This window comes from Takifugu rubripes, chromosome 17 (genome assembly GCF_901000725.2).
Source record: "Takifugu rubripes chromosome 17, fTakRub1.2, whole genome shotgun sequence".
NCBI classification, from domain to species: Eukaryota; Metazoa; Chordata; class Actinopteri; order Tetraodontiformes; family Tetraodontidae; genus Takifugu; species Takifugu rubripes.
This window is the reverse complement of record NC_042301.1, coordinates 11,222,697-11,238,887: the sequence shown is the minus strand read 5'-3', so window position 1 is coordinate 11,238,887 and position 16,191 is coordinate 11,222,697. Positions and strand designations below refer to the sequence as shown.

Here is a 16,191-nt window from a genome sequence, read left to right as displayed (position 1 = left end):
GTTGCATCGCTCTGACACCTACGAATCTCTCGTCGCCGCCAGTTTCATCAAACACGCGCTTGCTAAGGGCCCAGAATATTGACAGCATCCGATTTATCGTCACGACCGGCTCCTCTTTTCATTTTCCGCAGCCGTTCTGCTCCCTGTTTATCATTCTGCAGCAGATCAGAGGGTGAAACAGCCCATTTTTCCTATACCTACACTGAGTCCAATGCTATTGATGTTCAGAAGAGATACAGTTCTCCTTGGTAGCTGCCTGCTGTGGTGCAACGCAGGGGTGTTTTCACTCCTGGAACCCGAAAGCAAGTGTAAATGGAAGCGTTTTCACATTCAGGTAGTGCTGCTATGAGATAACTATCAGGCTCGGATTAGCCTGGTTCACAGATGATAAACAGAGACAAGCTGTGTATGTTAAGGTCTTAAAATCCTGAAAAGAAACGCCATATGCTGTCATTATGCAGCCGTTGCCTGACTGCTAATTCCCCCGCCACCCCCGTGTAAGGACTCTATTTCCCTCTTGCTGAGGACCCTTGCAGGACTGATTGGGTTTGTTTGAGTTTGTTTGCGATCCGTTCTCTCACGCGGTCACATGTGAATGCAGCATCGGCTCTGCCCTCACAGTGCAACACTTTCCACTGACACTGATAAGCAAACAGCCCCGGGGACATGTACTGTAAATCATTTTTAGCACAGCTGCCATCCCGACTCTGCGTGCGAGCGAGGTTTCTCCGGCCAGTTGCAAAAGCCTTCCAAATAAAGTTGTCTGCGGGCCCAAAGAAGGGGGGTGGGGGGTTGGGGGGCGATCAAAAGGAGCCTTGGAGTGTCACAGCAGATGTGCGGACCGCTCCGTGGTCAGATTAAGATAATGCCGGACCATATCTGGAGTTCAATCTCTTTACAGTCCTGTAGACAAAAGCTGCCTTAATCCTCTGAAATACTTGGAGTCTTTTTTTTGGTTATCATTCCAGGAGGCCTGAGTGAGCAGATTGGATTCAAAGCACAGCAGAGAAAATGCTTATTGATCAGCAGGACGAGCGGTGCAATTTGTAAAGCTCCTCTTTTTGTCGAGCTGCTCCAACTCCGGTGACTCAGCTGACCATAAAATGTCCAGCAACCCTGTGGAGCTCCCGACCAAGCAAATCTGCCACGGGTGATTTAATTAAGGCTTCGTTGGGGGGGGGGGATGTTATCGCACAATACAGAACTTCCAGAATGCCAAGCAGACGAACATAGCCTCTTTAAGGTTGGGTCCATTTTTTGTTCTGGCAGCTCGTCCTTTAAAGCTCCTCAGGTTGATTGCCGATGCTCTGCTGAGCGGGAAAGCTTCAGATGTGGTCAGTTTAATATCTACTCAGATCAGTTTTCAATCAGAAACATCTTTATCAGATGTCACTGTTTCAGATTCTTCAGTAAAAACAAAAGGAAAATCCCATGTTTACATCAAAGAGAAGCTGAATGGTTGCAGAAAAATGAGAAGCAGGCGTGGAGGTCTGAAACTGAGAACAGATGCAGCTGCACTCCAAACGAAATTCATGGAAGAAGAACAAAGAACGTTTCTACCTTGCCTCCTGATTAGTTTTATTCTCCTGCAGGAGGGGTATCTGTTCTGTCATGGGCAGAATTACTCAAGGATGTTCTTAAAACTAGTTTCAGGCTCATCCTTGATCAACAGAAAAAGCAGAAAAAAAGCAAGTCCCAGCAGTAGAATGGGAAAATGCCTCCACACAACATATTAAAAGTCACCACTTAATGCTGAGACCTTTAAAAATGTCAAATTGTGAGTTCGGGAGCAATTGAAAAAGGCCTGCAGAAAGAATTTCAAAATAAAAGCACCTATATGAATGAATAATGAGGGAATACATGAATGATGAGGTCGTTTACCCACAGGGTAACAGGGTCAGGGTCGTTGGGACAAATCAGGTTTCCGTGTGACATATCGATTTCTTATCACTAGGGGGTGCTGCAGCCTCTGTCTCCAACGTGCCACATAAACGTGCACGAATGATCACCATACACATTATTACTATGATCGCAGGTGTTTACGTTGGTATTTTTCTATCTCCTATCCCTTGGTGACCATGAAGCAGCGGGCGGCGTGATTTACTCACCCTGCAGCACCCCCCCCCCCCCCCCCCCCCCCCCCATTGAACAGGTTCTAATCAGGCTGTGCGATGCCATCAGGCTCTTTTGAATACCTCCACTTCCTCCTCGCACACACAAACACATGCACATCAGGTCTCCCCTTACATCCCTCCATCGTTTGTCTTGTATGGGCGCCCCCTGGCTGTTTGTTTCAGCCTGTTTTCAGAGGTCGGAGTAACCTGTATATAATATAAATGTCAATTTTAAATCAAATAGGTAAACTTTCAAATCTAATCGGCATTAGTTTCAATCAGTTTATGGGTTATATCCCGTCCTGCTGCCAGTTCCAGACCAGGGCGATAGGGGACGCTGTCCTAATACAAGAGGCATGACGAGGTCTTCTGCTGCACGTTTACACCCATGAGCATCATTAATTTATAGTCTAATTAAAAGCAATGCCCATGTTCTATGTTCAGGTCCTGCAGAACGGAGCCCAGAACCCTTTAAATAAATGTATGATATTTACAGAAGAGTTATAAAAGAAAGTTAATGCTAATCAAGGTAGTTGAGTTCATGTTCTTCGTGGTGCCGCTGAAAACATGCTGAGTCATCAGATGTGGTGTCGTTAGCGGGGTTTCAGGGAGTTGAATCATGAATATTAATACCTGAGATGGTCCCGATGATTTTCCTGTCGCCTTAAATCCCAACACGCTGCGCTGGGCTTCACTTATATGTTGAGAGACGGGTGATTGGATCTGTTCAACAGCCTATGATTGCCCAGCCGAGGGATGAGCTTAGCGACTCCAGAATTAATAAATAATAAAGAAATAATGCTTGTAGCCTTGAAACTCGAGCTTCAAAAGCTGGTGGAAACAGCTCTGACCCCTCCACCGAAACAATCAGAAAAACATGAATACTTCTCAGCTGTGGTCCAATTTTCCCAAACACACCTGCGTTAGCCACGTGCACGCACACAGACCAGGGGAATAAGAAAGGCAATACAAAGAAATATGAAAGGTGTCTACAGCAGAGTAGGTGGCTGGGGAAGACAAAGTACCTGATGTTCCTGCCATTTTAACTGCAACCACACAAAGACAGAAAGGAGGTGGTGGAATTTAAATCACCGTAGTTTGATCTGTAAACACTCATCTGAGACGATGTTCACATCAGTGATGTCTGCTCTCCAGAAAGATCTCAAGGAAAGCTGGCTTTTTTTTTTTTTTTACATTAGACCCTGTTTGTTCATCAGTTCCTAATAACCTCATATGAATCAATCTAATAAAAATATACTTATTTTGCTCTGAAGCAGCCCAAAAATACATCTGAAATGTAACTCGGTGAAAGTCAGAAAAAACCTGTTATTGAAACGAATGCTTTCAATCAAACACTTCAATGCCACATCTGGACCTTAGCTTTAGTGAATTTGATTAATTTCACAACGTTGAGAGACGACAGAGTGGCTCCACCACGGTGAGAAGAAACCGGTTAATTTCCGGTTTTGCGGTGCAGAAAACCAGGCCGAAATGTACATTTATTGCGAATGCAGGATGCCGAACAAACCGAATAACAAAAAAGGCAGCAATTACAGCTGCCGTGTCAGGACGCGTTGTATATCTGCGGCCGGGTCATAAATATTCAAGGAAACATGACAGATATTGATATTAGGTGCTTGGAGCTTTATGAAACATTTCGAAACCCTTAGGTCAGGACTCCTTCATGTTCACAACAGACTATAGAACAGCCGAGAGTCTATTTTGCATCTCACGAGGCATCTCTCATGGCTGCTCCCGACCTTGTTTATCCCGACCCTGTTCATCAGACTTTCATTAAGCAGCCATTCAGCTGCACAAACACGTTTTTATCATGGCTTCAGTTGTGCAAATAGACCCAAGATGAAGATAATTCCAGCAGAAATTTGTCCTCCATGTCCACTCCACAGCCAGTGTCAGCAGTGCTCCCATCTTCTGGTGAAATTCTCCACTGAAAAGGTGCCTTTTTCAGTGCTTTTTTGCACACTTTCAACAGATTTTATTCATATTCTCCTGGAAACCAGGCCAGTGGTACCAATAGTTGTCAGTGTGCATGATGGCTCATCTATTTTATAATTCATAAATGGTATAAATACTTAAGAACAAGCATCGGTGAGACCTGACCCAAACGCAGAACCTAGCTTGTTGAAGGCATCTGTCAGTTCGTGGAACCAGATGAGATGAGAATAAAAGGAAACAAGTTTTTTTTTTAAAGATCGAGAAAATTCAGCACAAAGAAAACATCATCCATTCAAATGAAAAAGAAAATAACACCTACATCAACCTAACAGCAGTGGAGCATTGGAACATATAGGAGGATGAGAGAGAAAGGTTTTTTTTTTGTGTGTGTGTGTGTGTGTGTGTGTGTGTGTATGTGCGCATGCGCCAGGATCAGGATCAATGCCTCCTGGAATTGATCGTCCACATAAACACATACTGATGGTTCGTTAAACGATTTGAGAGCTTCAATTAATAATAGAAATGAGATCATAGTGTGCGTGTATGTGTGTGTGTTTGTGTGTGTGGTGGAGGGTTGGGGGGGCATGATTCATGTGTGCCTTCAGCAGGGATCCCGGCATTACCACAGAGAGATGCTCTAATGGTTTATGATAATCACTTCCTGTCCCCAAAGGAAGAACAGCGTGAAATATGATGTTAGGAAGAGAAGGACAGAAAAAGAGAGCGAGAGACAAGTGACCTCGTCGCAGCTTTAGAAAACACGCAGACGGCATTTGTCCAGCCTTAAATAAAAGGAAAATCAATGGAGATAAAGATGGGGTGGCAGCTAAGCCCCGCCCACAACCAGATCAGTCCAATCTGAAACAAAAGGTGGAAAGATCAGTAGTGAGAATAAAAACACACCTGTCGGGGCGATGCTCTTTCTGGACAAACTCTCAGCACCAGCAAGTGCAGGCCGCGTGGCAGGAGCTGCGCCAGTCATGTGAGAAGCGTCCAAGGTCCACCTGGGTCGAGAATGCTGCCCATGGGCAGAAGCATGGTGGATGCGATAATAGTAAAACCAACTGTCCCGCAGAGCAGATAAATGTGGGTCGTAGACCCGAGCTTGCCGACGAGTGTAATTTAGCGAGCGTGTACTGGCTGTCACCTCTCCCTGCTCCCACGCTGTAGACTCTGATTGCCGTTGCATCCCATCATTGTTTTAATCAGTGAACACCAAAAGTTTGATTACCAACCTGCTGAGAATCTGGAAGGAGAAACGAGCTTGGAACAGCGGTCGATGTAATTCAGAGATCACGTGATCATTATGGCCTCAAAGACGCACCTTCAGGCATCATAGATTACATCAGCATGTAAGGTGTCAGTTATCTGTAGTAGTGGGTCCAGAAGTGTCTGAGAGTGACTCCCAACCAATTCATTGATGACCAACGTGCATCAAGCACCCTTGACACCATGTGATCCCGCTGACCACCACTCCCATTTGCTTGATTTAAGGTTCTTTCCCGTTAAAACTATTCTTTTTTATCATAGCGTCATCCGGACTGAGACTGATGAAAAGGTACGTTTCTGTCTAACTTTGTCGAAATTCTGACTATATAAGGTCTCTTCTTCACTGACCACTCTTTCAGTTTCCATATAAATCTAAAGTCTTAATAGGATATTTCGTAGTCATAAGGTCCTGGACCACCAAACACTGACCAAATGGTGTTCCCCAGATAGCATTAGCTTTACGAGCTGCTTCATCCTGGTGTCGCACAGAGTATGAAACCAAAATAATGAAAAAATTGGCTCCTAAATATTTGATTTACACCAAGAACAAATGGAGATAAGAAGCAAACTGCAGATTGAAATCATTGACCATTTGCACTAGCGTGTTGCTACTGCACAAGAAGCGACCATCCTCTGGCTGCCAATCAAGCGTGCTTAGCCCCGCCCCCTTATTTATCCTGTAACATGTTAATAACTGCGATGCTGTTCTGAGACTTGTTCTCAAGTATTCCTCATTCCTGCATGGGTCCGTCAGCAGACGAGGCTCGCCTCATTCAAGGTGGCAGAATTGCTTCTTAATGAGCCATGAAATAAGATTTCAAAAAAAAAAGAAAGAAAAAAAGAAAAATTGTCGAATGAATCCCTCAGAATCATTTTACGTATTGAAATATGTCTGTCTGTGTGTCAGCATGAGCTCAGAGCGTTGGAGACATGGAGACAGCGGTGCAGATGCAGCGTTCGGACATACAGATCGATAAAGTTCCCATTTATCCTCCATCCATCAAGTGAACGTTGTGTTTTTACCGAAAACAACCAAACCCAGACAGTTTGTATCAGGGCTGCTGCTGTTTCCAGCAACTTGTCGGTTCTTATAGATTTCATCAAGTTAAAATCCGGAACAGATGGGCTTTTAGCAGGCAGATTTCAGGCGGATTTGGTTCCGGGGGGGGTTGCGCAGGGACCTCAGGGGTGCAGGAGGGGCTGGCAGGTATGGATGGGGGTTGTGGATGTATACAGCGAGATGCTAAAATCGATGTGGAAGTATACTGGGAGCCAGTGAAGCTGCTGCAGGACTGGAGGGACGCACTGGCTTAAAAGAGTTAAGGTCATAATACAATCAATAAAGTGTCCAAGTATGATCAAACATGCATTTATCTGGGCCGAGGGGACAGTTTGTCCTCCCGTTTAACTTGTCCATGACCTGCATTCCAGCGCGTACGGCATCTGTGAGGGTTTGGCAGCTTGTTTGCATGGCGGACGGCGTCTTTGAGCCCTCTGGGAGGACGCGTGCGTCTCTCCCGTCAATCACGGGCACCTCAGAGGACAGTTTCCCTCCGGCTGCTGCCCCGTGTTGTTTCATTCGTCCCCTTCGCAGCGACAGAATGTCCACTGAGACAAACACAAAAGCAAACATACGTCAGACTTTTGTCTGAGCAAATGTCACATTTTCTGAGCAAATGATTCATCAGGAAATAATGACAATACCAAAGCAGAGGGTCTTTTGTGCTGTCACCAAGGCCTCATTCCAGAAGTTTAAAAGAAACCGTGCAAAGAATCTGAAGTCAGAACACACTCTCACAGTGGGCACTTTATCTAGCTCGAATGTTTCAGTGCCGAACCTGTTTTTTTAGAGCCTCTTTCCATTTTTATGAGCGTAAATAATTCTGGGTGCAGTGCCAGAAGTCTCAGAAGGCCTAAGGCCATTAAACAGGTAGGCTGGAGTCGTGCCTGTGAAATACTCATCAGAACCGCATAAAAACAAAAGAGCAGAAGTGAGTGGTTCTTCTATTTATATAACGTCACTGAGGAATAATGAGCCCGGACGTTTCTCTCAGGTGAGACTTTAACGTGTGTCACAGCGAGCTATAGGGCTCTCTAAAGGCTCCATGAGGCGCTGAATACTGCTGCTGCTGCCCTTTCAGAGAGAAACCACACACACACACACACACACACACACACACACACACACATGCAGAGCATTCAACACTGGCATCTGTGTCGATTCCTTATGTTTTATTCCTTCCACACGCCGGTATGATCCTCAGGGGACTGAAGGAACTAGTTTATTCTGACAACTGAATGCATTGAGGACCAATCATCTCCACCCAAACTCATCAGCCGATGTCGGCTTGATCGCACTTCAGCGGTAGTGATGAGTTTGTCCGTTAGGCTTCCTCAGGCGGTTCTCATGAGTTAAGTAAAAAAGAAACAAACAGACCCTGTCAGAGGATTTGCTGATCCTGGATTCCAATCTCCTGGCTGATATTAGCGTCTTGATGATCGTGGCCCCTGAGGTCCACCTGGGGATTAGAGGTCGAGAGAAACCGCCTTGAATGGTAAATATTGAACATCCGGAGCTGAGTCAGAACATCTCTTTTTTTGGGTGTTGCTGATAAAGTGTCTGGCAGGGACTGCCCAGCAGGTGGCAGTGTAAAGGCTAAGGCAGAAGTGGGCGGAGCTTCTGCATTTAACCTTTTGACCTGGGCTAGCTGGTCTCAGGTATGACTAATTAGACTTGTTTTTGTGTTGATTATTCATGCTAACACCATATTTCCCCACATGTATTTAAAAACATGGTTTTGAGGTTAAATATATCATCTGTGAGGCTGGAGATAATGTGCTGCTTGGCTTTGCCCACATTAAATGTGAGAACTGTCCACATCGCCTTCGGCCATGAAGTCACTCCTAATCAGCGGACAAGCGATGCGGTCTCTAAACCTGACATCCACCGGGAGAGGATGACGAGGTGTGCACAAATCGATCTGATCACAATGCTTGATGACAGGGAATTATTCATTCACTGGGATCCAGCTGGGACATAGTGATCCGGATTATCATGTTGTTGGGTTATTAGTTGGGAATTCCTTTACATTTTAATTTCTACATTTCCAGGGAGACCTATGAGGTCAGTGCTGGTGCCCGTGCCAATTATTTCATTCCATCTGAATAATTCAAACATAATTTCTATCCTATTCTGCAGGTTATACTGCTAAGCTTTAATTATTACCTGATGAATTTTTCTTCCCTGACAAATTATACTCAGCGGCCAAAGATTAATTACTTGCTCCGATCTGCATGTATGCTGTTAATCACTCATCTCAAATCAAATGAAAGCTCAGTACAGACACTGGTCGAACTGGTGCAGGCAAACATTATCTCAGAAGTGGGCTAACTGGCTTGAAAAGTACACATAATCAAATCACATTTTCAGCTGGCTAAAATTTGCACCAGGCTTTAGGTGGATACGGTACAGCCTGTCTGGCCCACCTAATTTTTGCAAACTTGAATTCAGCACCTCTCTTTAGGCGACCATTTACCTTTTAGCATAGCACAGCAGCAGAAGTGAGCAAACAGAGGTGAATATTCTAGAGAAAACATCGCTGACGTATGTTTTAGTTGATCAGGCTAAAGCAGCCCCAACTTTTCAAGACAAGTATCTGCACTTTTGTATGTCGAGCTGTATCTGTGATGCTCTGAAGCAAAGGGAAAGAAGCCTTTATTGGAGTTATTTGTAAGAGCATCTTGTCAGGAAAAAAAAGCTTCAGTGACTCAGACAGAATCCTCATTCAGTCTTGCTATCAATCAGAAGAGGACAAAATTGTTTATTTCCAATGAATTCGTTCCGGAAAGGTGATGTATATCAATAAAAGATGTGTTTTGATTGATTGCGGGTTATATGAGCGACATGTATAGGTAGTGAGTGGTTGAGCGTGCTCCTCTCTCTCTCTTTTTCTCTCTCTCTCTCTCTCGCTCCCTCTCTGCCCCCCTCCCTCTATAATATCCAGTCCTGCAGTGGCAGCAGTGGATCCTCTCGACGCTCCCAGGAGCAGAGACATCTGCGGAGCGTTACAGTCAAAGAAAAGCTGACAGACACACAGAAGAGCCTCCCGCGGCATCAGATCCCACAAAGGTGGATGGACGACACCCTGAAACCGCTTAAAAGGCGTTTTGGAAGCAACTTTGACTCCCTCACCATCTTTTTCCCCCTGTTTTTTATTTGGCTGATCAGCACCAACATGTTCAACCTTTCAGCACTAAAGAGACGGTCAGTAAACAATGACTCCATTAGCTTATTATCCAGTGAGTGTCAGATCTGTTAAGTTTCCTTTGCTCCTTTTTAACAGTAAATCTTTGGTGTTTTGGCTTTTAAAGGTGCAAATGACTCTCTGTAGCGTGTAAATATGAGATTTGATTTTTATTTTTGCTCAGAGCAACACTGTCTGATTCGTGAACTGCTTAACGTTTAAATTTGGAGTGTGAAAATCAGTTCTCACCTTTTTTAATGCTGAACTGCGATCCAGTTGTTCCCGGGAGAGATTTCGCTGATGTTATCTGTCAACTGTGTTTCTTTAAACAGAGCTAATTGCACCCCCACGATAGGACCGAAGGTGTGATGACAGTTGAGGAAGGTCTGCATTAGTTTCTCTCCCTGGAGGTGGAAAAGTCTGTTAAATGCTGCTGGTGGATAATCGGATAGGCGGTCCCTCCCAGGAGCACTAACGAGATCCATGTTGCATGAAGAGGTTGATCAACGTCATTATCTCGCTGACTCATGGGATGTGCCAGAAGAAGAGCAACCCTGATGTATACACACTTTAGCGCAGAGGTGGAGACCGCAAGGATAGAACATGGAGCCTAACGTGTTGCTTTTGCTAAAGACTTCCAGAGTTTGTGGCTTTTAATCTTTTTTTTTCTGGGATCGGGAATGGGTTTTGATGAGGACCAAAGGTATCCGGTGCAGTAAAGGTTACAGTCCAGAGACCTTCTCACCCATCGTCACTGCTGCCTCTGGGAATAGAGCATGGATCTGTCCCAGCTGTCGGACCGGAGCTTAGCTGATGCCAGCTTCTCCCCGCTGCAGCAGAATGACCACGCCGAGCTGAGGCTCAACCACAGCTTCCAGAGCTCCGTGATGCTGCCCTCCACCTTCAGCTCGCCCACTGGCTCCCTGAACCAGCCTCTACCTTCTCTTCTGCCCTCTTCCCTCATCTCCTCCCCTTTGGTCACCTCCACCCTGACTTTCCAACAACCACCTGCCTTCACGTTCCATTTGCAGTCCCCTGCCTCTTCTCCACTATCCCTCTCTACCGTTTCTCCAAATGACTTGGCAGGCATTGGGGCCATGCTCCTCTGGACTCTTCACGAGCCCAGCACGATCGCTCTGACCATCATGTACTCTATATCCTTTATTCTGGGATTTGTCGGGAACCTAATGTCCCTTCGTGTGCTCACCAACAGGCGCAGCCGTCGACTAGCCTCCGTCAGTGCCACGCGCAACCTCCTTGTGAACCTGGCGGTGTGTGACCTGGCTGTGGTGTGCGTGTGCATGCCCATCACTCTGGGGAACCAGATCTACACCACCTGGGTGTATGGCGACCTCTTGTGCCGGGCGGTGCCGTTCACGCAGGCTGTATCAGTCTCCGCTAGTGTGCTAACGTTGACGGTGATCAGTGTGAATCGCTACTACAGCGTTCGATCGCCGCTGAGAGCTCGCTCCATGTTTACCCGCCGGCGAATCCTGGTCACTGTGGTGGTGGTGTGGATGGTGTCTTCCATCATGTGTGCACCTATTGCAGTGATGAACCGGAGACAAGAGATCAGCTTTGGGACGTTCGCCATTTTGGTTTGTCGGGAGGAGTGGCCTCAGAACCGCCTTAAACAGGGGTAGGCGCTTCCTACAATGTGTGACATCATTAATCTGCTTTCTTCTTCAGGACTTTTGGAACCCTCATATAATCCATGATTATAAAGCCCAAACACTCCAAACATAAATAGGCAGAAGGAGAAAGGAAAAAGACTGCAATGAATTATGAAGTGTTTGCCTACACGTCTACCCGTCATCCCCTTAATTCTGCTCTCAACACCGCTACATCCCAGAATAATTAGCTAATTCAAACTGCAGCGGCCACCGCTCGTCTCGTTGGTTTTTTGTAGAACCTGCAGGCTGGCACTGTGAATGATTTGAAGCCGTTCTGGGTCTGAGTCTTCCCCGGGGATCGGAGGAGTGTGGCCAGATATCTGATTATTTATCTGATTGTGTGACATCAGGGAGGTTGTTTTTCTGCTTCGGATCGAGATGGAAGCAGAGCCGTCTGGGTTCACGCTATCAGACTCATAGGTCGCTTTCAGGCTACCTGCAATGGCAAAGACAGCTGATGGCCTGGAGAACCGCACGTTGTGCATTTTCTCAGCCAGGATTTCATCCATGGTCTGCCAGATTTTGTAATTTCTGCCGTGGCCAGGTCCGTTGATGTTTAAAACCTTTTTAGAACTTAAGAAATGCACTTAACTAATGAAGATTCTGGGTGAAACGCTCAACAACCCCTCATCCAAGCTTCCTGCAGCGGCGCCCCCTAGTGGCTAGGGTCTGTTTTAGCACACACATGTCTATTTTTGACTGTTCCACCCCTCTGTTCGAACTCTTCCTCCTGTTTGACTGGAGCTCTTTTGCCTGTGGGCAGATTTTGAGCTCATCTGTACAAACAGCAACAGGGACTCTCTTAAAATACCAATAAATCCAGCAAAGCACTGATTTTCTTCAGCAGCATAAAAATGCGGGCGGCATATCCTCTCTTCATCAGGAACAGACGTAGCTCACGCACGGCCCGTTAGCTCCCAGCAGTCATTGACGGACACGAGCAGCTACAGACGACTTGCAGTCAGATGGTGGATGCGGCGGATTTGCTATAAATCCCAAACAAATATCCATTTACAAGTGAAACCTGTTTTTTATGGCATTCCAACTGTTTGCACTTACCTAAACCGAGCTTACAGTCGGCCTTTTCGACTGTTTACACTGTTTTCTACATTCTATAGATGGATGATATAAAAGATGTTTGCAGCTCCCCCCCAAATATGAAAGTATAAACTGAAAGTGCACATCAGATTTAGGCAAAAGACACTTGTTTGTTTTATGTTACAGCATCATTCCAATTTTATTACCTTGAGTCTATGAATATAGAGCGAGCCATCTTAACAGATGAATCACAAGGATCTACAGTAACGGCGTACAATAATATCACGTCTTGAAGGTTTGTGCTTGGATTTCTATCCTGAGAGGACTCTGAGAGGTGACTGATGGCGCCATTATTGCTTCACCGTAGATGCAATCACTGTCTGCGTCGGGCTCGATTCACCAGAGAATCCATCAGATCGTATGTTCTGTAACAGGTTTATGATCGTGGCCCCTCCATACAGAATCCAGTTTGTGCTGACCTGTTTGTGATTCAGACCGGATCAAAAAAAAAAAAACGTCACACGCAGGTCCGGCAGGTCCATTTTCACAGCATCCATTTTTCGTCCCATTTTCACGCCTCATTGCGCATCTCGTCGCAAAGAGGTGGCGGCCGTGTTTACTTCTGCCTGCACGCCGCGCTGCACGTGATGTTATTGCTCTTCTTTAGGTCGCTTCAAGGTCGACTGATTTAGGTCGCCTTTTAGGAGACAGTCCACAAAAACTAAGCAGGAAATCAGCCCTGAGCATCAGGGGCTGCAGAGTAGCTAGACGCTGGTTGCTGCATCGATTGCTGGGAAAACATTAATAAGATGCACATGCCGCACTGATTGCTGAGCTTGGACGACTATTTATTACACAATTCGCCTCCTGATTCTATTATGAATCGATAAAAGAGTAATAAGGAGAGAGGATGTAGTTGAGGAATAAAGTCCTGAGTGAAGTTGTGTTTGGAGGACGTAACCAGGCCACATTTTCTGTTTCCACAGATATAACGTGCTGCTCTTTGTTATGCTCTACTGCCTACCAGTGAGCTTCAACCTCACCATCGGCTTCCTGACCGGCAGGAGGCTTTGGGGTGGAAAGAAATCCACCTTCGCCGATCTCGACCCCCGCAGCCAGGCTCTTCACGTCTCCCGCCTCAAGATGCGGCAGAAAATCGCCAAGATGGTGGTGTGCCTGGTGGTGCTGTTTGCCGTTTCCTGGTTGCCTCTGTACCTGGCCGACCTGTGGATCGATCACGAGCAGATCCCGCAGCCGTGGCTCGTGCAGACCCGACCTTTTGCGCAGTGGCTCGGCCTGACGAACTCCAGCCTCAACCCCATTTGTTACTGCTTCATAGGGGACCTGTACCGCTCGGCGAAGGTGATCCGGATGCGGTACTACCAGAAAGTGGCGGCTCTGTTTGGCACCTCCTCTTTTTCCACCTCAGCTGCTCCAGTCGCCGTGATCGCGGACAGCAAAGTGACTCCTGCCAAGCACCATCACATCTCCGCTGCCGCTGCGTCCACGTCCATGGTCACGGTCCCCGGGCTCCTGAGGCTCGCGAGCGGTCAGGTGCTGGGGCAGAAGGTGGGGCCTTCTGGGTCTGACCACAGCATCTCCGACTGGTGCCAGTTCAGTCCCAATGTTGGTGACGGTACCTTATTCTCCTGCCAGCTCCGCACGGTCCAGTCCGGCAAGCGAGCCCCACCCACTAGAAGACACTCTGTGAATGACAATACCAGAACTTTTGTACTTTTAGGAGTCAAATCGGTTGAAATGAACATGTTGCCTTTAAGGAGGCATTCAGGGGACAGGATATATGGTCTGACAGCTGATAAGAAAGACATCATTACCGTAGGGAAAAATGCTCGCTGTTACTCTGGGCAGAGCAGAAATAAAACATCACAAGCAGCTTCACTGGTAGGAGACCAGAAGGAAGGAACAGATATGACCAGCCTGTGAGAGCGGCACACAAACCAGCACATCCTTCATGTGGCGTGAAGAACCTGAAATCCTCACAGCCAGCAGACTCATATGTTTTTTTTAAATTTCCCAGGACCAAAGTGGCCTGGTCTGACTTTGTCCTTGTGATATTCCCTCGCTGCGATGGAAATGAGCCAGAACGGCAATAAGATCGGGTTTTCCAAGACAGATGGTGGGGGCATTGATGGAGTGGGCCCCTGTGGGGGGTGAACATTGCTTCTCCCCAGGTTAGAGGGCCGGTTATTGTTCCCACAGAGCGATTTAAGACACTGAACCGACAACTCGGTCACTTTGTCAAATTCTTCATTTTCCTTTTGTTCTGGCTTTTTCAGAATAATGTGGGCAATGATGGTGCGTTTATAGTCGCAGGTACTTATCAGGGAATGTTTGTTGTATGTATGTATATGAAGCAGCAAAGAAAACTCGAAATCCAGTAAATGGCTTTATGTTGCACATGTTGCTAATGGGTGCGTTTAGCCTAAACTCAAAACAAGCAGGGTTTGTTTACAAAAAATTTACAGGGGGTCCGAATGCCCTGCTAACAGCTTGATGTGTTCTTTAATAACGTGTTGTTTTTTTGGTGGTCATGAAAACCTAAAATTAAAGCAGTTACACAAATGAACAACCTTCTCTGTAGCAATAGAATTCTTACGCCAAACTCTGTGTGTCTCCTACACTTGGTAAACACTTTTTTTTTTGGTTCTTGAGGACATTGAAACCTCCATGAAAAAGAGACTGAACAAGATCAGGTTAAGTTTTACAGAAACTTCCGCCCCTGATTCTTCCCTCTAGAGCAGGGGTGGGCAAATCCAGTCCTCGAGGGCTACAATCAAGCCAGGTAGACGATGGAGTTCCATTTACCTTACCTTCTGCCTGGTTAAACAGAAAAGCCAGCTTGAATCTAACCCTCAAGGACTGGATTTGCCCTCCCCTGATGGGCAAGTCCAATCCGCAAAGGCGGAACCCCAGGTGAAGCGTTGTGTGCCTGTAGGATAGAAAATACGGCACGGCACTAGCCCTCGAGGATTGGACTTGCCCACCACTGCTAGACAGTTTTAGTTGGAGCTATCGGCGACTCTGGCAGTTTTGATCCGATTCAACTGAACCTGAATGTAGAAAACTGTAGAAATAGAGAACAGAACCAACATGCAGCCCAATTTATATTTACACAAGAATGTTTTAACCCAGCATTTGGAAGTCGCATGCACTATCATGTTTGCTAGCAAGTGACAGTCAAACAGCTGGCATTGCTGAGACTCAAGGTCAGCCCTAATCATTTCGATGTTCCAATCCAAAGCATAGAAGCAACAGGCTGCTTTAACCTCTCTTATTTCTTTGAGTGTTTGCAAATCTCTTACGATAGCGCCACCTGCTGGCACGGAGTGTTTGAGCATGCTTCTGAAGCACGTGGAGATGCTCATCTGCAGTCCTCCCTGTATGTTCAAATGCAAATGTCGTGGACAGAAAGAGGGAAAAAGGAGTGGATTAGTAGAGTAATTCCATCTTCTCCAGCTCTTGTCCAGACCCACCTGAGGTCAAGCCCGAAGGACAGACCTTCTAGCCCTACAGACGAGGAATGCTACGTTGCTTCCTTGATGCTCTGTCCCTTCCTGACAAGAACATCCAAACTACCCAATATCTTTAACAATGCCCATTTGGAAGATCCTGGGTGGGAAGATTAATGCGGAAAATAGCAATAAAACCCCCCTCCGGTCACATTTTTTAGCACGTTGGCTGACCTGTTGAGTTGGAAGACAAGGCGGTTTTGTGTCACCAAGTCGGCGGCCGAAGCCAGGCCATTCCCCGTGAAGATCGTGGCCTCGGGTGGGTTAGAGAAGCGTTCGGTCACAGACGAGAAAAACATCACCAGGGTTTGCCTGGAGCGACTCAGAGAACGACTCGAGAAACTCCATCGACTGCTTTGTAAAAGCA

General features: G+C 46.4%; 1 protein-coding gene across 1 annotated transcript; it reads left to right on the top strand.

Moving 5' to 3' along the window:
• The first annotated feature begins 9,352 nt into the window (after positions 1-9,352).
• On the top strand, positions 9,353-14,875 carry LOC115253226 (neuropeptide Y receptor type 2-like). The gene is made up of 3 exons (XM_029850551.1): positions 9,353-9,603; positions 9,916-11,222; positions 13,281-14,875. Exons 2-3 carry the CDS (start codon positions 10,360-10,362, stop codon positions 14,236-14,238), a joined length of 1,821 nt encoding a protein of 606 aa, XP_029706411.1. The 5' UTR covers positions 9,353-9,603; positions 9,916-10,359; the 3' UTR covers positions 14,239-14,875.
• The last annotated feature ends 1,316 nt before the right edge of the window (positions 14,876-16,191 follow it).